At 46.3% G+C, this 22,188-nt stretch overlaps 1 protein-coding gene across 2 annotated transcripts in view; it reads left to right on the top strand.

Moving 5' to 3' along the window:
* DEF6 (DEF6 guanine nucleotide exchange factor) overlaps positions 1–22,188 on the top strand; it is a 299,363-nt gene that overhangs the window by 159,272 nt on the left and 117,903 nt on the right. For both annotated transcript variants that reach the window (XM_063954909.1, XM_063954910.1), the window contains exon 5: positions 7,444–7,590. In XM_063954909.1, the coding sequence (XP_063810979.1) occupies positions 7,444–7,590 (147 nt within the window). The remainder of the gene's footprint in view (positions 1–7,443; positions 7,591–22,188) is intronic.

The raw sequence follows: 22,188 nt of genomic DNA, 5'->3' as shown, positions 1-22,188 counted from the left end.
AAGCCTATGGGGGAAATGTAGTAGTCTGTGTGATGAATGCATCATTGCAGTTCTGGTGAGTCTGTCAGACTTTTTTTTTTCTAAATGAGCAATAATTTAATAGAGGCTTTGCCTTTTACCTTTTTGCCAGTTTAAATCAATTGGGCAGACTCGCCAGAATCGTGGCCCCCTTATGTGTTTCCACACATTACACTACAGTTATAGTTGTGTTTGAGTGCATCAGTAGTTGTATTGGGGGACATAGTGATATCATTGTACTGTGCTGCCTTTTTGTTACATACACGTGTTTTAAACCAGTCAAGATGATTGAATTTAAGATGTAACATGAAACTATATCACACACACACACACACACACACACACACACACACACACACACACATTTTGTAACAGGAGACTTGCTAGAATGTGCTCTGCTACAAAAATCTACCAATGACCGACTCCAGGCTTTTGCAAAAATAACAAATACCTTTTATTCAGGTAACTCAAAAACAAAGATATACATAAAACAAAAATCACTGTCTTTAGTATAAACAACCAGGGAGGTTAGGCCCTGCCTCACTCCCACTTATACCCCTTTTCCACTGTGTCGCAGCTGTGTCGCCTGACACGGCTGCGACCCATGCTACAGCCCTCTTTCCCACATATTGCCGGGTTGGTGACGCTCCTGCTGGCACGGCGCGGGCGGCGCTGGGAGATCACTGATCTCCCAGCGCCGCCCTCCCATACACTGTGAACGGGAGCCGTGTCGCCTCGACACGGATCCCGTTCACACTACACAGCTTACCGGGTTGAACACATGTTCAGCCCGGCAAGCTACCTGGGTAGGATTCCCGGATCACTTGATCCGGGAATTTGCAGGGGGACCCTTTTCCACTAGGGAAAAACACGGGTCGCATTTACCCGTGTTTTAAAGAGCTAGTGGAAAAGGGGTATAACTTATTAAGGAACCCTCCAAGTCCCGGCATCCTGACACTAGTGGCCCAGCCCTCCGGATCCCACTGTCCCTAGCATGCCTATCACCTGGACAACTAACTGCCTTCAGGAGCCCTGACTCATGGGAGAGACTCTGCTTTAAACCCAGCACCCAGCTGCTGGCTGATGAAGCAGCTTCTTGGGCTAAGAAGCCTATAAGACCTGGTCTGGGCCAAATGGATGGGAACCTGGTCCATCCACACTTCCCATCCACCCCCAGGACCCTGTGTGTAGCTTACAGGTGACAAAGTACCTCTCCTGCCACAATATAAATATATATTTCTCTAACGTCCTAAGTGGATGCTGGGGACTCCGTAAGGACCATGGGGAATAGCGGCTCCGCAGGAGACTGGGCACATCTAAAGAAAGCTTTAGGACTATCTGGTGTGCACTGGCTCCTCCCCCTATGACCCTCCTCCAAGCCTCAGTTAGATCTTTGTGCCCGAACGAGAAGGGTGCACACTAGGGGCTCTCCTGAGCTTCTTAGTGAAAGTTTTAGTTTAGGTTTTTTATTTTCAGTGAGACCTGCTGGCAACAGGCTCACTGCATCGAGGGACTAAGGGGAGAAGAAGCGAACTCACCTGCGTGCAGAGTGGATTGGGCTTCTTAGGCTACTGGACATTAGCTCCAGAGGGACGATCACAGGCCCAGCCATGGATAGGTCCCAGAGCCGCGCCGCCGGCCCCCTTACAGAGCCAGAAGACAGAAGAGGTCCGGAAAATCGGCGGCAGTAGACATCCTGTCTTCACCAAGGTAGCGCACAGCACTGCAGCTGTGCGCCATTGCTCCTCAGCACACTTCACACTTCGGTCACTGAGGGTGCAGGGCGCATGGGGAGGGGCGCCCTGAGCAACAATAAAAACACCTTGGCTGGCGAAAATACATCACATATAGCCCCCAGGGCTATATGGATGAATTTTAACCCCTGCCAGAATCCATAAAAAAGCAGGAGAAAAGTCAGTGAAAAAGGGGCGGAGCCTATCTCCTCAGCACACTGGCGCCATTTTCCCTCACAGCTCCGTTGGAGGGAAGCTCCCCTGGCTCTCCCCTGCAGTCACTACACTACAGAAAGGGTTAAAAAAGAGAGGGGGGCACTAATTAGGCGCAGTATTAACAATACAGCAGCTATAAGGGGAAAAACACTTATATAAGGTTATCCCTGTATATATATAGCGCTTTGGTGTGTGCTGGCAAACTCTCCCTCTGTCTCCCCAAAGGGCTAGTGGGGTCCTGTCCTCTATCAGAGCATTCCCTGTGTGTGTGCTGTATGTCGGTACGTTTGTGTCGACATGTATGAGGAGAAAAATGATGTGGAGACGGAGCAGATTGCCTGTAATAGTGATGTCACCCCCTAGGGGGTCGACACCTGAGTGGATGAACTGTTGGAAGGAATTACGTGACAGTGTCAGCTCTGTATAAAAGACAGTGGTTGACATGAGACAGCCGGCTACTCAGCTTGTGCCTGTCCAGACGTCTCATAGGCCGACAGGGGCTCTAAAGCGCCCGTTACCTCAGATGGCAGATATAGACGCCGACACGGATACTGACTCCAGTGTCGACGGTGAAGAGACAAATGTGACTTCCAGTAGGGCCACACGTTACATGATTGAGGCAATGAAAAATGTTTTACACATTTCTGATAATACGAGTACCACCAAAAAGGGGTATTATGTTCGGTGAGGAAAAACTACCTGTAGTTTTCCTGAATCTGAGAAATTAAATGAGGTGTGTGATGATGCGTGGTTTTCCCCCGATAACAACTGATCATTTCTAAAATGTTATTGGCATTATATACTTTCCCGCCAGAGGTTAGGGTGCGTTGGGAAACACCCCCTAGGGTGGATAAAGCGCTCACACGCTTGTAAGGGCTCTACCCTCTCCTGAGATGGCCGCCCTTAAGGATCCTGCTGATAGAAAGCAGGAGGGTATCCTAAAATGTATTTACACACATACTGGTGTTATACTGCGACCAGCAATCGCCTCAGCCTGGATGTGCAGTGCTGGGTTGGCGTGGTCGGATTCCCTGACTGAAAATATTGATACCCTAGATAGGGACAGTATATTTTTGCCTATAGACCATTTAAAAGATGCATTTCTATATATGCGTGATGCACAGCGGAATATTTGCCGACTGGCATCAAGTCTAAGTGCGTTGTCCATTTCTACCAGTAGAGGGTTATGGACACGTCAGTGGTCAGGTGATGCGTATTCCAAACGGCATTTGGAAGTATTGCCTTAATAAGGGGAGGAGTTATTTGGGGTCGGTCTTTCAGACCTGGTGGCCACGGCAACAGCTGGGAAATCCACGTTTGTACCCCAGGTCGCCTCTCAACATGAGAAGACGCCGTATTATCAGGCGCAGTCTTTTCGTGGACAAGCGGGCAAAATGTTCCTCATTTCTGCCCCGTGACAGAGGGAGAGGAAAAAGGCTGCAGAAATCAGCCAGTTCCCAGGAACAGAAACCCTCTCCCGCCTCTGCCAAGCCCTCAGTATGACGCTGGGGCTTTACAAGCAGAATCAGGCACGGTGGGGGGCCCGTCTCAATGAATTTCAGCGCGCAGTGGGCTCACTCGCAAGTAGACCCCTGGATCCTTCAGGTGATATCTCAGGGGTACAAATTAGAATTCGAGACGTCTCCCCCTCGCCGTTTTCCTAAAGTCGGCTTTACCGATGTCTCCTTCTGACAGGGAGACAGTTTTGGAAGCCATTCACAAACTGTATTCCCAGCAGGTGATAATCAAGATACCCCTCCTGCAACAGGGAACGGGGTATTATTCCACACTGTTGTGGTACCGAAGCCGGACGGCTCGGTGAGACCGATTCTAAATCTAAAATCTTTGAACACTTACATACAGAGGTTCAAATTCAAGATTGAGTCACTCAGAGCAGTGATTGCGAACCTGGAAGAAGGGGACTACATGATGTCTCGGGACATCAAGGATGCTTACCTTCATGTCAAAATTTACCCTTCTCACCAAGGGTACCTCAGGTTTATGGTACAGAACTGTCACTATCAGTTCAGACGCTGCCGTATGGATGGTCCACGGCACCCCGGGTCTTTACCAAGGTAATGGCCGAAATGATGATATTCCTTCGAAGGAAGGGAATTTTAGTTATCCCTTACTTGGACGATTCCCTGATAAGGGTAAGATCCAGGGAACAGTTGGAGGTCGGTGTAGCACTATCTCAGGTAGTGTTGCGGCAGCACGATTGGATTCTCAATATTCCAAAATCGCAGCTGGTTCCGACGACTTGTCTTCTGTTCCTAGGGATGATCCTGGACACAGTCCAGAAAAAGGTGTTTCTCCCGGAGGGGAAAGCCAGGGAGTTATCCGAGCTAGTCAGGAACCTCCTAAAACCGAGCCAAGTCTCAGTGCATCAATGCACAAGGGTTCTGGGTAAAATGGTGGCTTCCTACGAAGCAATCCCATTCGGCAGATTCCACGCAAGAACTTTCCAGTGGGACCTGCTGGACAAATGGTCCGGGTCGCATCTTCAGATGCATCAGCGGATAACCCTGTCACCAAGGACAAGGGTGTCCCTCCTGTGGTGGTTGCAGAGTGCTCATCTTCTAGAGGGCCGCAGATTCAGCATTCAGGACTGGGTCCTGGTGACCACGGATGCCAGCCTGCGAGGCTGGGGAGCAGTCACACAGGGAAGGAATATCCAGGGCTTATGGTCAAGCCTGGAGACATCACTAAACATAAATATCCTGAAGCTAAGGGCCATTTACAATGCTCTAAGCTTAGCAAGACCTCTGCTTCAAGGTCAGCCGGTGTTGATCCAGTCGGACAACATCACGGCAGTCACCCACGTAAACAGACAGGGTGGCACAAGAAGCAGGAGGGCAATGGCAGAAGCTGCAAGGATTCTTCGCTGGGCGGAAAATCATGTGATAGCACTGTCAGCAGTATTCATTCCGGGAGTGGACAACTGGGAAGCAGACTTCCTCAGCACGACCTCCACCCGGGAGAGTGGGGACTTCACCCAGAAGTCTTCCACATGATTATAAACCGTTGGGAAAAACTCGACAGGTATTGCGCCAGGTCAAGGGACCCTCAGGCAATAGCTGTAGACGCTCTGGTAACACCGTGGGTGTACCAGTCAGTGTATGTGTTCCCTCCTCTGCCTCTCATACCCAAGGTACTGAGATTGATAAGATGGAGAGGAGTAAGCACTATATTCGTGGCTCCGGATTGGCCAAGAAGGACTTGGTAACCGGAACTTCAAGAGATGCTCACGGAGGATCCGTGGCCTCTACCTCTAAGAAGGGACCTGCTCCAACAAGGACCCTGTCTGTTCCAAGACTTACCGCGGCTGCGTTTGACGGCATGGCGGTTGAACGCCGGATCCTGAAGGAAAAAAGGCATTCCGGATGAGGTCATCCCTATCCTGATCAAAGCCAGGAAGGATGTAACCGCAAAACATTATCACCGCATTTGGCGAAAATATGTTGCGTGGTGCGAGGCCAGTAAGGCCCGACGGAGGAAATTCAACTGGGTCGATTCCTACATTTCCTGCAAACAGGAGTGTCTATGGGCCTGAAATTGGGGTCCATTAAGGTTCAAATTTCGGCCCTGTCAATTTTCTTCCAAAAAGAACTAGCTTCAGTCCCTGAAGTTCAGACGTTTGTAAAAGGGGTACTGCATATACAGCCTCCTTTTGTGCCTCCAGTGGCACTTTGGGATCTCAATGTAGTTTTTTGGGTTCCAAAAGTCACATTGGTTTGAACCACTTAAATCTGTGGAGTTAAAATATCTCACATGGAAAGTGGTCATGCTGTTGGCCCTGGCCTGGGCCAGGCGCGTGTCAGAATTGGCGGCTTTATCCTGTAAAAGCCCTTATCTGATTTTCCATTCGGACAGGGCGGAATTGAGGACTCGTCCTCAGTTTCTCCCTAAGGTGTTTTCAGCGTTTCACCTGAACCAACCTATTGTGGTGCCTGCGGCTACTAGGGACTTGGAGGACTCCAAGTTGCTAGACGTTGTCAGGGCCCTGAAAATATGTTTCCAGGACGGCTGGAGTCAGAAAATCTGACTCGCTGTTTATCCTGTATGCACCCAACAAGCTGGGTGCTCCTGCTTCTAAGCAGACTATTGCTCGTTGGATTTGTAGTACAATTCAGCTTGCACATTCTGTGGCAGGCCTGCCACAGCCAAAAATCTGTAAATGCCCACTCCACAAGGAAGGTGGGCTCATCTTGGGCGGCTGCCCGAGGGGTCTCGGCTTTACAACTTTGCCGAGCAGCTACTTGGTCAGGAGCAAATACGTTTGTAAAATTCTACAAAATTGATACCCTGGCTGAGGAGGACCTGGAGTTCTCTCAATTGGTGCTGCAGAGTCATCCGCACTCTCCCGCCCGTTTGGGAGCTTTGGTATAATCCCCATGGTCCTTACGGAGTCCCCAGCATCCACTTAGGACGTTAGAGAAAATAAGAATTTACTTACCGATAATTCTATTTCTCGTAGTCCGTAGTGGATGCTGGGCGCCCATCCCAAGTGCGGATTGTCTGCAATACTGGTACATAGTTATTGTTACCAAAAAATCGGGTTATTGCTGTAGCGAGCCATCTTTTCTAGAGGCTCCTCTGTTATCATGCTGTTAACTGGGTTCAGATCACAAGTTGTACGGTGTGATTGGTGTGGCTGGTATGAGTCTTACCCGGGATTCAAAATCCTTCCTTATTGTGTACGCTCGTCCGGGCACAGTATCCTAACTGAGGCTTGGAGGAGGGTCATAGGGGGAGGAGCCAGTGCACACCAGATAGTCCTAAAGCTTTCTTTAGATGTGCCCAGTCTCCTGCGGAGCCGCTATTCCCCATGGTCCTTACGGAGTCCCCAGCATCCACTACGGACTACGAGAAATAGAATTATCGGTAAGTAAATTCTTATTATATATATATATATATATATATATATATATATATATATATATATATATCTTTTTAGTTCAACATTAGATTGACAACAACTCTTAAGATTTAACACCAAAGTGTTTTTCTTGCTCCAGTAAACCAATATTTCAGCATCTGCTTACTCTCTACATTTCTCTGCTGCCCTGCACTTGTATAGATGGGATATACTTATGTTACCGGCGGTCGGGATCCCGGCAGTCAGCATATAGACACCGGGATCCCGACCACCAGAATGCCAACAGGGGGCCCAGGCTTTACCCACTCATGGGTGTCCACGACACCAAGTGCGAGTGCAGCGAGCCCGCAAGGGGCTTCGTTGCGTTCGCCCCCATGCCTGCATTCTGGCGGCCGGGATCATGACGTCTGTATGCCGACCCCCAACCCGTATAAACAACTATGACTAACAGTGATTTGTTAGGCAGTTTTCACAAATCCATTATATTAGGCAAATGATGGTATTTTAGTAAACAATATCACAGGTTAATAACCTTGTGATAATACAATACATGTAATAATAATGTTTGCCATTATTTCTGTTTGCTTATATTGTCAGGGTTACCTCCTAAAGAAGGCTAATTTGAGGAGGACATGGACTGAGCGCTGGTTTGTTTTAAAACCTGATCTATTGAGCTACTATGTGAGCGAGGAATGTAAGGAGAAGAAGGGTAGTATTATTATGGACAAGGAGTGTGGGGTTGAGGTCAGTATACAATACCTGTTATTATGCCTTTCTTTCTACCTGTATTCATTGATCATCATGTAATAAAGATTCAAAGAGCTGTACATTTGCAGGAACTAAACCATATTACAAAGCAGGCAGTAATCTTGGGCTCAATACAATGGCTACATTAGATAATTATAAAAAATAAAACAAAGTATATGGTGCCCTCATAGTCATCAGTTACACAGATTGTTCATTCCAGCCATGAAAGTATATGGCAAGGCAACCATTTTGGGCGCACAACATAGGTTACAATGGAAGGTATAACCATTACGTGAAGATATGATAACAATTTGAGGTGCAAACGCAGGATTCGTTGGGGGGTGGGAATTCCTGCTATGTGTAGTCACGTGTGTGTATATGTGTGTGTATGTATGTATGTATATATATATATATATATATATATGTGTATGTAGATATATATATATATATATATATATATATGTGTGTGTGTCTGTGTGTGTATATATATATATATATATATATATATGTGTATGTGTTTATGTATATATATGTGTGTGTGTTTATGTATATATATATATATATATATGTGTGTGTATGTACAATGTGTATGTGTATAATATTTCTGCAGCAGAGTACACAGGCAAACATCGGGGTGTAGAGTGGATCTTGATCCAGAGGCACCAACAGGCTAAAGCTTTAGCTGTCCCAGGATGCATAGGGGCCTCCTCTGTAACCCCGCCTCCAGGCACTGAGAGCTCCGTTTCGAGTTGATGCCTGCAGCAGCAGGTCACCTAACAGGAGGGCTGCACTGGGCAGCCCTGAAAAGCTTTTTCAAAGAAAAATTCTCTGGCTCAGCTGTCAGCGCTGTATGTCAGATTGACATTCAGCTCTGCAGCTCCATCACCTCCCAAGTGGCGTCGCATATTCCCGCTGGCCTGGTTCCCGGGTACTTGCGATGGAGACGTCACGGCTTAGGTACAGAGTCGCAGACTACTCTCCTGGTTTGCGTGGGTGCTACGGGGAGGAGGTAAGGGACCCACCACTAAATCGCGTTCTGTGCACAACCTAGGGAGATGGGTTGCCGCACTGGTGTGGACCCTGTCACTGGGCAGGGTCCCCACTAGACCACCAGGGCAATGGAGTGCAGGTCGGGTGTACTAACACCCCATTTAATAAGGCTCACTAGTACCTGGGGTGGAAGTCCAGCATAGGGGAGACGACGCTTGACCTGTTGTCCCTCTCCTCGCAGATTTTCCTCCCTGTAGCTGCCTCACTCTCTCCCTCACTCCCTGACTGGGACGCTGGGTGCCATCTTCACAGTGTAGCTGCAGCAGGTCCCCGGGATTGCAGGGCAAGGTCTCCCTTGTAAAGCCGCCTGTATACAGCGCTGAGCTGAGACGTTACAAACACCTAAGTATCCTACATGTCTTGAGACAGCGTTAGTTGACAAAGAGTATACCTTACAGAATAAATCGTAAGCGTATTCTGATATATCCTCCGGTCACTGACTGTATCTATCTATCTATCTATCTATCTATCTATCTATCTATCTATTTATCTTTCTTTTTCATACGTCCTAGAGGATGCTGGGGTCCATTTCAGTACCATGGGGTATAGATGGTTCCGCAGGAGCCATGGGCACTTTAAGACTTTTCAAACGGTGTGAACTGGCTCCTCCCTCTATGCCCCTCCTCCAGACCTCAGTTTTAGAAATGTGCCCAGGCAGACTGGATGCACTCCAGGGGAGCTCTACTGAGTTTCTCTGAAAAGACTGATGTTAGGTTTTTTATTTTCAGGGAGAACTGCTGGCAACAGTCTCCCTGCTTCGTGGGACTGAGGTGGCAGAAGTAGGAACCAACTTCCTAAAGAGTTTCATGGCTCTGCTTCTGGCTGACAGGACACCATTAGCTCCTGAAGGGTACTGAACACTAGCTGTGCCTAGATGCTCACTCCCACAGCACGCCGTCACCTCCCTTGCAAAGCCAGAAGTCAGAAGATTGGTGAGTGTTAGAAGAGAGATCTTCAATCAAGGTGACTGCTAAAGGTACCAGCTCGGCTGGCGGGAGTGCAGCGCGCCATACTGCCCACACAACACAGGCACTGCAGGGTGCCCTGGGCAGCATGAAACCTTATAAAACTGGTAGAAAGGGGGCATAAGATGGCGAGGCACAGCCCTACCCCCGCCAGTATAAATATTATCAGAATCTCTGAGGAGAAACGCGCCATTGCGGGGGCGGAGCTTCCTCCTCAACCAGCACACTGCTCAGCGCCATTTTCTCTCTCTCCTCAGGTTGCAGAGACAACGCTGGTCCTCCTCCACTACTGAATACAAGTATCAGGGTGCAAAACAGGGGGGGCACAGTGAAATTGGTGCTTTACATTGTGTATTTACATTATAAAAAAGCGCTGTATGTCAGTGGGCATTTTATGTTTCACAGGCATTGTGTTACTGGCGCTGGGTTTGTGAACTGGTTGCTCCTATCTGTGTCCTTCTGACAGATTTTACTGTGGGTCTGTCCCCTATAAGTCCCGGAGTGTCTGTGGTGTGTTTGTGCACGTGTGTGATATGTCTGAGGCTGGGAGTTCTTCCCCTGAGGGAGCCATTTTAGGGACACAAAGTTGTAATGTGGTGACGCTGCCGGCACGCCACGAGCCTGAATGGGTGAAAGAAATACGTGATAGTGTGAATCATATCAGTAGGAGATTAGATAAGTCTGAGTCTCATGCAGAAAGCTGGAGAAAATCAGTTGAAGATGTGATTTTTCAGGGTTCTGCTGTCTCATCCGCAGGCGACCCCTTTGGGTCACATAAGAGACCGTTTGCAAACATTGTACATACTGATACTGACACGGACTCTGATTCTTGTGTCGACGATAGTGATCCCAGGGGGATAGATCCTAAATTGGCAAAAAACATACAATATATGATTGTTGCTATAAAGGAGGTCTTAGAAGTTACGGAAGCCCCTACTGTACCCCAGGAGAAGGCTTATTTCTATAAGGAAAAGAAATGTAAGGTAACTTTCCCTCCTTCCCACGAGCTCAATACTCTTTTTGAGGGAGTTTGGGTGAATCCTGAAAAGAAATTTCATATTCCCAAAAGGACTCAGATTGCTTATCCTTTCCCTTTAGAGGACAGGAAAAGATGGGAGTCACCCCCGGTGTTAGACAGTGCACTGTCAAGGTTAACAAAAAAGGTGATTCTCCCTGCACCTGGGACGGCTTCACTAAAGGAGCCGGCAGACCGCAAAATGGAGACTACATTAAAGTCTATTTATGTGGCCAATGGTACGCTGCTCAGACCCACCATTGCTTGCGCGTGGGTGACTCGTGCTATTGAAAAATGGTCAGATAACTTGTCATCGGAAATTGACACGATTGATAGAGATGAGTTACTCCTAACGTTAGGTAATATCAAAGACGCGCCGCATACATGCTGGAAGCTATGAATGATATTGGACTCTTGGGTTCAACCGCCGCTACCATGGCAGTATCGGCTCGGAGGGCGTTGTGGATTCGCCAGTGGAATGCTGATGCAGATTCCAAAAGAAATATGGAGGCTCTCCCGTATAAAGGTGAGGCCTTATTTGGTGATGGGCTGGATGCGTTAGTCTCGGTGGCTACCGCAGGTAAGTCGACATTCTTGCTTTATGCTCCTGCATCGGCTAAAAAAACACATCACTCTCACATGCAGTTCTTTCGGCCCAATAAATACAAAAAGGCTAAAGGTTCCCCCTTCTTTGCAGGTAGGGGAATGGGAAAAGGAAAGAAATCTGCAACGTCTCCAGGATCCCAGGAGCAGAAGTCAACCCCTACTTCTGGCAAATCTGCAGCATGACGCTGGGGCTCCCTTGCGGCAGTCCGCTCGGGTGGGTGCACGTCTGAAACTTTTCAGTCAAATTTGGAGTGGACCCATGGGTTTTACAAATAGTGTCCCATGGGTACAGACGGGAGTTTCAAGACGTCCCCCCATGCCGATTTTTCAAATCGACCTTGCCAGCTACTCTTCCAGAAAGAGAGGCAGTAACAACGGCAATTCAAAAATTGTCAGGATCAGGTCATTGTCCTGGTACCTTTGTCACAACAAGGAGATGGTTTTCATTCAAGCCTCTTCGTAGTTTAGAAGCCGGACGGCTCAGTCAGACCGATTTTAAACCTGAAAAATCTGAATCTCTACCTGAAAAGGTTCAAGTTCAAGATGGAATCCCTGAGGGCAGTGATTTCCAGTTTGGAGGAGGGGGACTTCATGGTGTCAGTAGACATAAAGGATGCTTGCTTGCATGTTCCCATTTATCCTCCTCACCAAGCTTATCTGAGATTCGCAGTACAGGATTGCCATTACCAGTTCCAGACGTTGCCGTTCGGTCTCTCCACGGCACCGAGGGTATTCACCAAGATGATGGCGGAGATGATGGTCCTCCTTCGTCAAAAAGGAGTCAATATAATTCCTTATCTGGACGATCTCCTGATAAAAGTGAGATCCAGGGAACAGTTGGTGCAGAACATCGCACTCTCCCTGTCAATGCTCCAACAACACGGTTGGATCATGAATTTTCCAAAGTCGCAGTTGGAACCAATGACAAGATTGTCCTTTTTAGGGATGATTCTGGACACAGAAGTACAGAGAGTATTTCTTCCAGTGGAAAAGGCTCTGGAAATCCAGAAAATGGTCAAACAAATATTGAAACCAACAAGCGTGTCGATCCATCAATGCATTCGGTTGTTGGGGAAAATGGTAGCGGCCTACGAGGCCATACAGTTTGGCCAATTTCATGCCAGAGTATTCCAGTGGGACCTGTTGGACAAGTGGTCCGGATCCCACCTACACATGCACCGGAAGATAATCCTGTCCTCCAAAGCCAGGATTTCGCTCCTGTGGTGGCTACACAGTTCTCACCTACTAGAGGGACGCAGGTTCGGGATTCAGGACTGGGTCCTGGTAACCACGGATGTAAGTCTCCGAGGCTGGGGAGCTGTCACGCAGGGGAGAAGCTTCCAAGGAAAATGGTCAAGTCAGGAAGCCTGCCTTCACATAAACGTTCTGGAATTGAGAGCCATTTACAATGGCCTTCTACAAGCGGCACATCTTATTCAAGATCATCCCGTGCAGATCTAGTCGGACAATGTAACAGCAGTCGCATACATAAACAGGCAGGGCGGAACGAAAAGCAGAGCGGCAATGGCAGAGGTGACAAGGATTCTCCTCTGGGCAGAAAGACATGTAAGAGCTCTGTCAGCAATTTTCATTCCGGGAGTGGACAACTGGGAAGCAGACTTCCTCAGCAGACACGATCTCCATCCAGGAGAGTGGGGCCTCCACCAAGAAGTCTTCGCAGAGGTGACAAGTCTTTGGGGAGTTCCTCAAGTAGACATGATGGCATCTCGACTAAACAAGGAGCTTCAGAGATATTGTTCCAGGTCGAAAGACCCTCAAGCAATAGCAGTGGATGCGTTGGTGACCCAGTGGGTGTTTCGGTCGGTATATGTTTTCCCTCCACTTCCATTGATTCCAAAAGTTCTCAAAATAATAAGAAAAAGTGTTCGAGCAATCTTCATTGCCCCAGACTGGCCAAGGAGGGCTTGGTATCCAGATCTTCAGGAGTTGCTCATAGAAGATCCTTGGCCTCTTCCTCCTCGAGAGGACCTACTACAGCAGGGGCCGTGTGTGTATCAAGACTGGGGGGCAGTCACGCAGGGGGAAAACTTCCAGGGAAGATGGTCAAGCCAGGAAACTTGTCTACACATAAACGTTCTGGAGTTAAGGGCCATTTACAGCGGCCTTCAAGCGGAACATCATCTTCGAAATCTGCCCGTACTGATCCAGTCGGACAATATAACTGCAGTAGCGTACATAAACCGCCAGGGCGGAACAAAAAGCAGAGCGGCGATGGCAGAGGCCACAAAGATTCTCAGCTGGGCGGAAAGGCATTCAAGCGCGTTGTCAGTGATCTTCATTCCAGGAGTGGACAACTGGGAAGCAGACTTCCTCAGCAGACATGATCTCCGTCCAGGAGAGTGGGGTCTTCATCAAGAGGTATTCACAGAAGTGACGAGTCTATGGGGAACTCCTCAAATAGACATGATGGCGTCTTGTCTCAACAAGAAGCTTCAGAGATATTGTTCCAGGTCAAGGGATCCTCAAGCAATAGCAGTGGACGCCCTAGTGACACCGTGGGTTTTTCAGTCGGTGTATGTATTCCCTCCACTTCCTCTCATTCCGAAAGTTCTAAAGATCATAAGAAGAACAAAGGTTCAGGCGATCCTCATTGTTCCAGACTGGCCAAGGAGGGCTTGGTATCCAGATCTTCAGGAATTACTCATAGGAGATCCCTGGCCTCTTCCTCTACACGAGGACCTGTTACAACAGGGGCCGTGCGTATACCAAGATTTACCGCGGCTACGTTTGACGGCATGGCTGTTGAGCGCCGGATCCTAGCCCGAAAAGGTATTCCCAAGGAAGTCATCCCCACTCTTATTCAGGCCAGGAAAGGAGTAACGGCTAAACATTACCACCATATTTGGAGAAAATAGGTGTCTTGGTGTGAATCCAAGAAGGCTCCTACGGAAGAGTTTGAGTTGGGATGTTTTCTCCATTTTCTGCAGGCTGGTGTGGATGCGGGCCTTAGATTGGGGTCAATCAAGGTCCAAATTTCGGCCTTATCAGTTTTCTTTCAAAAGCAATTGGCCTCCTTTCCAGAAGTTCAGACGTTCGTGAAAGGGGTTCTGCACATCCAGCCTCCATTTGTGCCCCCAGTGGCACCATGGGACCTTAACGTGGTGTTACAGTTCCTTCAATCAGATTGGTTTGAACCTCTGCAGGAGATAGAATTGAAGTTTCTCACTTGGAAAGTGGTGATGCTTTTGGCCTTGGCATCCGCAAGGCGGGTGTCTGAGTTGGGGGCCTTGTCTCACAGGAGCCCTTACCTGATCTTCCATGAAGATAGGGCGGAGTTGAGAATTCGCCAACATTTTCTTCCAAAGGTGGTTTCATCTTTCCACATAAACCAACCTATTGTGGTGCCAGTGGCTACTGACACTTTCACTGAGTCAAAGGCTCTAGATGTGGAATGAGCTTTGAAGATTTATGTCGCAAGAACAACTCTGATACGGAAAACAGAGGCTCTGTTTGTCCTGTATGCTCCCAACAAGATTGGGTGTCCTGCTTCTAAGCAGACTATTGCGCGCTGGATCAGAGGTACGATTCAGCACGCTCATTCTACTGCAGGATTGCCGATACCGAAGTCGGTGAAGGCCCATTCTACTAGGAAAGTGGGCTCATCCTGGGCGGCTGCACGGGGCGTCTCGGCTTCACAACTTTGCCGAGCGACTACTTGGTTAGGGTCAAACACATTTGCTAAATTTTATAAGTTTGACACTTTGGCCGATGAGGACCTCAAGTTTGGTCAATCGGTGCTGCAGGGTCATCCGCACTCAACCGCCCGTACAGGAGCTTTAATATAACCCCATGGTACTGAAATGGACCCCAGCATCCTCTAGGACGTATGAGAAAATAGGATTTTAATACCTACCGGTAAATCCTTTTCTCCTAGTCCGTAGAGGATGCTGGGCACCCGACCCAGTGCGTACTTTTACCTGCAGTTTGTTCATTATAGTTACACAAGTTGTGTTACATTTGTTTTCAGCATGTTGCTGCAAAAGGCTCATGCCTGTTGGCGTGTGTTATGTTGAATGTCATTCATGGTATGAATCTCACCATTAGTTTAAAAGTAAATCCTTTCCTCGAAATGTCCGTCTCCCTGGGCGCAGGTTCACACCCTTTGAAAAGTCTTAAAGTGCCCATGGCTCCTGCAGAACCGTCTATACCCCATGGTACTGAAATGAACCCCAGCATCCTCTATGGACTAGGAGAAAAGGATTTACCGGTAGGTATTAAAATCCTCCTATCTATCTATCTATCTATCTATCTATCTATCTATCTATCTATCTATCTATCTCTATGGCTGCAAGTATATTGCTACCTACGGTCTGGCACCAAGCTGAAAGGATTGTCTTTTAAATGCTGATCTCATTTATATATGAATAGACTGTGATGATGCTTCAAACAGTATGAGCTTATATTGGATGTGGACAGTGAACACAGACTTATGATTTTGGATTTTTTTTTGCGCGTTTTGATTAATTTTGGATTTTTTTTATTTTGCATTTTTTATGATTTTTTCATTTTTCTGATTTTTGTTTTGATCGGTGGCATAGACAGCCTGATATACTGTGAGTGACTACGGTGCAATGTATATTTTCCCTATTGTGTCTGATACTACTCTGTATGGATAATTTAGTGTCCGCTGAGCTTCTGTTCTCAGCTGAACATGAGCTGCTAGCTTTAACAGATGATGATGCAACCCGGGTTCTATCTGAGTTTGGTGATTTTGAACGTTTTCCGGCTGAAAGTGCTCTTGATTTGTATCATAAATTACTTAATCTACAAAAGAAGGAAGTGGACCTACTGCTGCATGGGCAATTTCTTTCTGATTATTATCGTAAGAAACAATTGCCAAGAGGCTTTCGTATAAAGAATATCCCCACGATTGGGAGAAGTAATCCGGCCTTTTGCAGCAGGTGGTGCTCTGTCCTTAACAAGTGTTCTTTTGACCTTCTTTTGCTTGTTATTGAGGAGGTTGGGGTTGATCTGAAAAAAGTAAGGGCGGATATAGCTACATCACGCCCACAGACAACTGATGCTTTTCAAGCTGATACCTCACAACAGTGGCTTAATAAACTTAAAGAGCAAGTCGACAAATATCATAAGGAGCTGGTGACGTTCAAGAGAGCAAAACTAATTAAGGTAGAACGTGATTATAAAGATCATCGGGTTACAGATGGCTTATGGAAAGTGATAATTCTTTTCCATCTAGATTTAGGAATAACAGATATCGTTATAACCAATCTCAGCTGGACAGCTATTCTTCCTCAGAAAGGGATTCTTCAGACTCTCAAATTACCTCTAAACCCCCGCTACCGAGAGCTAACACTAGGTCGAAAAATAGTGATTTGCCTTTAAACGCAGAAGGCCCAACCTTCGGCGGGGCAAATTCAAAAGAAAAAAAGAAACAGATAAAGACTCAGAAGAATCGGTAATAAACCTGTCATCACATATACTGACAGAATCAGAGAGAAGTTTGCTCTCTAAGGGGTTGAGCTTTATACCCACCCCCAAATTTGACCAGTTTCAGTGGTTGGTTGACGGATTTAAAATAGGTAGGAAGTTGAGACTTACCGAGAAGTTCCAGAGCGCAGGAAAAATGGACTATACAGCTACACCGTTCAAAAAAAAGAGTAACTATGACCCTCCCTCACAAAACCCTAGTATTAAAATATTTACTAGACTTTTAGATCATAATGTTCAGAATTCACTCATGAAACAAAAACACATGAGGTATAATTTAAAGCCCCTTGAGAAAAGCGCACTTAGGGACCTTAAAGAGAATACATCACTCACCATATGCCCTACAGACAAGGGGGTGCAGTGGTAGTATTATATACTAAGGACTATGATGAAGAGGCACTCAGACAATTAGCAGACACGGACACCTATAGATTACTGAGTGGGGACCCTGTTGTAGCATTCAAAAAACGTTTGGAAACGATCCTAGATGTTGGACAGATGAACCGTTGGATTAGTGACTAGGTGTTGACCTTTCTCAAAACGGACTTTCCTATCTGTCCTGTTCTGTACTTGTTGCCTAAAATCCACAAGGCCCTGGTTAAATCACCGGGCCGTCCGATAATATCGGCTTGTAATTCACTATTTTCTTCTGTGGCACAGTATCTTGATAGCTTCTTATAGGTTTGTGTTAAGAACACCTTGAGCTACTTACGAGATACAAATGACTTTTTGAGAATGATCAACACCTTACCCGCCTCACAGCATAGGATCTTGGTTTCAATGGACGTTACCTCTTTATATACGGTAATACCTCACAGTGATGGTGTGGCGGTTGTCCGACGAGCACTAGCTCGCTTACATACCGCTCCCCCACCTATTGAGTTTCTGATTGAATTACTAGAACTTACATTAAAATGTAATTACTCTCAGTATGGGGGCAGATACTATCTCCAGACGGCGGGGACCGCGATGGGCAGTAACATAGCACCAGCATACGCTAATTTGTATATGGATGCCTACGAGAACACGCACATCCTCCCGCTGTTTGGAGATAGTATCGGCTTTTATCGTCGTTTTATCGACTATGTTTTCCTCATATGGTCAGGCAGTGAGACTGCGCTTCTGAATATGGTTGATTACTTTAATGGATTGGAATAACCTATCAGGTTCACTATGGTATATAGTAGGGAGGAGATTAACTTTTTAGACGTGACTGTCTATGCCACTGAAATGGGGTATGGATACAGACTGTACAGGAAGATAACAGACCGCAATACACTACTACATTTTGAGAGCCACCATCTGGGTTCCCTCAAACAAAACTTGCCAGTTTCCCAGTACTTTCGGGTTTTATGGAATAACTCTGAGTCCGAGAGGGCACATATACAACTAGAAGAAATTAAACTAAGATTCTCTGCACGAGGCTACAGTGAACATGTTATCAATAGATGTCTACATAAAGCCTTAGACATCTTCAATAGTGGTAATATGAAAAAAAGACAAAGGTCACAAACTCCATTTGTTGTGATGACGACCTTTGATACTGCTGGCCCTACGATATTACAAGCTGTGAAGAATCTCTGGCCGATAGTAAAGAGCGACCCGATACACTCTAAATACTTACCAGATAAGCCTTTAATCAGCTTCAAAAGGGGACGCAACTTAAGATATGTTGATGCAGCCCATGAGGTCACCAACACCAGGGCATGAGTCGTGGCAGAGGCCACAGAAAACAGGGTGCTATTGCTGTATAAACTGCACGACTTGTAGAAGCATGACATCAGGCGAATACTTTCACCACCAACATACTGGACGCAAAATCAAAATCCGTCACAGGGTGAGTTGCACCTCTGATTTTGTGGTCTATACACTCACTTGCCCATGTTCACTAATGTACGTGGGAAAGACTATTTGCTCGTTCCGTGAGAGGATGGCGAATCACCGTCTTTCCATTAGATCAGCGTTGGTGGATGGACACGCTGATAAACCGGTAGCCAGACACTTTTACGAGGCGCGCCATACCCTGGCATCATTAAAATGTATAATCATCGATCGTGTTGCTCCTCTTAGTAGGGGAGGTGATAGGGCTAGACTATTACTTCGTCGCGAAGAGATGTGGATTCATCAGCTGGATACGGTACGCCCCTGTGGCCTGAATGAGGGCATATATTATGGTATCTTTTTGGATTTAGTGAATTGGATCTCTCGTTTGGAGGACTGTAAAAATTCTTCTCATTTTAATTTTAATTTTTTCTATTTTTTGGGGATATTTTTGATCTGTGGTCTGAAATGCGGCCTGTGTCCTGCCCCATAAGATAAAATAAGAACAGTATAAAATTTTTCTTTATATATACATATATGTATTTTTGTACATGTATATGTGTGAACACATGCTTTCTACCTATGTGCACACACATATGTATTTATCTTTTATGTATTTTTTGTATTTACTTCTGTGTACTGACACATGCAATTTACTTAATGTAGTGCACCTTATTGGCAGTGTATCCACAGTGCACCATGCTAAGCATATTAATGTGCTAGGTAATTTAAGATGACAAAGAATGCTTTACTTCTGTAAATATGTGACTTAGACACTAGTGCATGAAGCAGTGAGTCGCTATATAGCTGCCAGTAGGACATGGTAACCATGGAGACGCTGACAGTGATGTTTATAATGTTTGGATATGCACTTCCGGTCAGGTGATCGGAATATCCAACTACCGGAAGTACGGCGCAGTGGAACGCACACCGCTTTGGAATGATTATACTGCAAGGAGCACTGTGGATTTTATACACTCGTTTTTGTATTCATATCTATATGTAAGTCCGTTATGTTAGTGTTTTTAATGTTTTTCACACTGGTTAGAGTGATGAACAGGTGTTTCCTCTGTTGGCTGATGAGAAGGAGGGCTATATGGGTATAAATGTGAGCTACCTGTATTGGTCTGTGATCTTGACAAAGGTCCCGACATGGGACCGAAACGTTGATACCCCTATGCTGATTTCCTGATGCTATAATAATAAAAAGGCTTAAGAAGACTGGTGAGTGCTCCTGATATCATTATTTGATATATATATATATATATATATATATATATATATATATAAGAGCAAAAATGACAGCACTCAAAACCATAGTACAGAATGAATAGATGGTGCAAGGTAGTAAAATAACATAAAGGCACTTGCTTTTCCAGCTCATTGGAAAAAGCAAAACAAGCCAGCACTCACGGTTTAGATGAGAAAACGAAGATTTATTCCATATCAAGGCGACAAGTGTACATACAGGCACAGCCCAACAGCTGTTTCAACCGATACAGGTCTTCCTCAGGGGCTATCTGAGCAGTGTCTAGCACAGGGATATAAACATAAATTGGCGCCAAAACAGCAAAAAAACAGCATCCAATGGGAGGAGAGGGAGGCGGGACAAGCCCTGTATTTTTTTTTTGTGAGAAAACAAAGAAGATTTATTCCATAGCAAGGCGGCAAGCGTACATACAGGCACAGCCCGCGGCTCCCCCAGCTCTCCGGCTCCCCCAGCTCTCTGGCTCCGTCGTGTCATCGCTAATGTAAACAAAGCCGAAGCCGTCCCTGGCAACGGCTCTGGTGCGCTGTGTGCGAGGAGGGGGACACCAGCACAGACAACACTGAGCCCGCACAGGGGACGGGGACAGTGTAGGCTGCACACGGTATATAACAAGACATGGAACGTGGCATGACATAAAAAAGTGTAAAATATAGCGCTGAAAGAGAAAAAAACATATACTACATAATCACACAATGCACAATGCATAAACAAAAAGAATAACCAATGCAAGATGCAAATAAGAGAATGCGCTCCGCTGGGTGTCGCTGATAAAAAGGTGTCAAACAATAGCCGTAAACTGTTCCGTATGGACAGATCCCTGAAGCAATAACGATCATTAAGGCACTGTAGACATTAAATGGACCAATAGGTCTAACTCAATCATATATCAGAAATGACAGCGGCAGTTAATGGCACAAATGGTGGTGGAATACATTGGAAAGTGTCAATGGACAATATTCAGGTGCCCAGCAGAGCAAAAACTAAACAGCGGCAAAAGAACAGGAAAAAGAAGGAAAATCCCATAGGGGCAAAGATGTGGCAGGACGCTATCAGCATCCCTGTGGATAGAGCACCTAAGTGAAATATAAAATGAAAGAAAAGAAATAGAATTAAGGTAGAGCCCACTGTGTGCAGATATTGGATGGATCGAAGGTAGTGCATTAAACGGAAGGGTAAATGATGCCAAGGGATAGGGGGTGGGAGCACAAGAACGCAGAATAAACAGAGATAACTAAAGGATGCCCATGCTATAGTCCGAGGCCATGAGTGGTCAAGTGATAAAAGTACAGCACCCAGTATTCCCAGACTGTCTCCAGAACTGGTACTGACTGGGCCCAACACTGCTTAGTTTCCAAAATCGGACAGAATTGGACATCGTCCAGTGTGGTATGGCTGTAGAAAACACTAGAATTCCACATCAAGAGCCGGCAAATGCCTATCCGTAACAGGGCAATGCTGGTGGTGATGGCAGAAAGGTGCCATAGCAGCAAAGTCACTCCCACAACCCTTGAGGAATGCAAGATAAGTAATCGCATCAACACAACTTGCACAATCACTGACACACGGCGGTGTCAAGGGTCTCAAGCAAAAAACTTAGTAGGTGAAAATGCATAATACTGGACACACGGCGGTGTCTAAAGAAATGAAACCAACAAAAGCAAGGGCTGGATCGCTTCACAAGAAACAGCCCAACCTAAAGTCTTCATTAAGACCATTGGGAGTCAAAGTGTGTAGTCTGTGAATCCACTGGAGTTCTCTTTGTAGTAACAGCCTGTCTCGGTCACCTCCCCCCTGGAGTGGTGGTATCTGGTCTATAATGCAACATTTAAGTTGATTGACCGTATGCTGTGCCTCTTTGAATTGTCTTGCAACTGGTAAGTTCGTGAAGTCTCTCATGGAATCTGTGGATGCAAGACATTTCTTAATAGAGGAGCGATGTTGGCTGAGTCGTTCTTTAAGCATTCTGCTGGTCTTGCCAACATACAGTCGATTGCATGGACATTTGAGAACATAGACAACAAAGCGGCTGTTGCAATCCAAACTCTGTTTAATTGAATACTCCTTATTGTCAGATGGATTGATGAAGCGGTTGCCCAATAACAGGAATGAACAGTTGGAGCATCCCGTGCATCTATAAACCCCTGGTTTTTTCGTAAGCCAATTAGACGTTCTATTAGTCTTTCTTTGAGAAAAATCAGTCTTGACTAGAAGGTCCTTCAAATTAGGACCCCGTCTGTAGGCAAATCTAGGAATCAAGGAAAGGTCTTTGGTGAGCACTGGATCACTCGCAATCAAGTGCCAGTGTTCCCGAATTTTGTTGCGGATAAAGCCAGAGGCTGTGGTGAACATACTGCTGAAATTTAACCTGTCTTGCTCCATATCAGCAGGACGAACTTTTT

Source organism: Pseudophryne corroboree, chromosome 2 (assembly GCF_028390025.1).
Source record: "Pseudophryne corroboree isolate aPseCor3 chromosome 2, aPseCor3.hap2, whole genome shotgun sequence".
NCBI classification, from domain to species: Eukaryota; Metazoa; Chordata; class Amphibia; order Anura; family Myobatrachidae; genus Pseudophryne; species Pseudophryne corroboree.
This window is presented reverse-complemented; position numbering and strand designations above follow the sequence as displayed.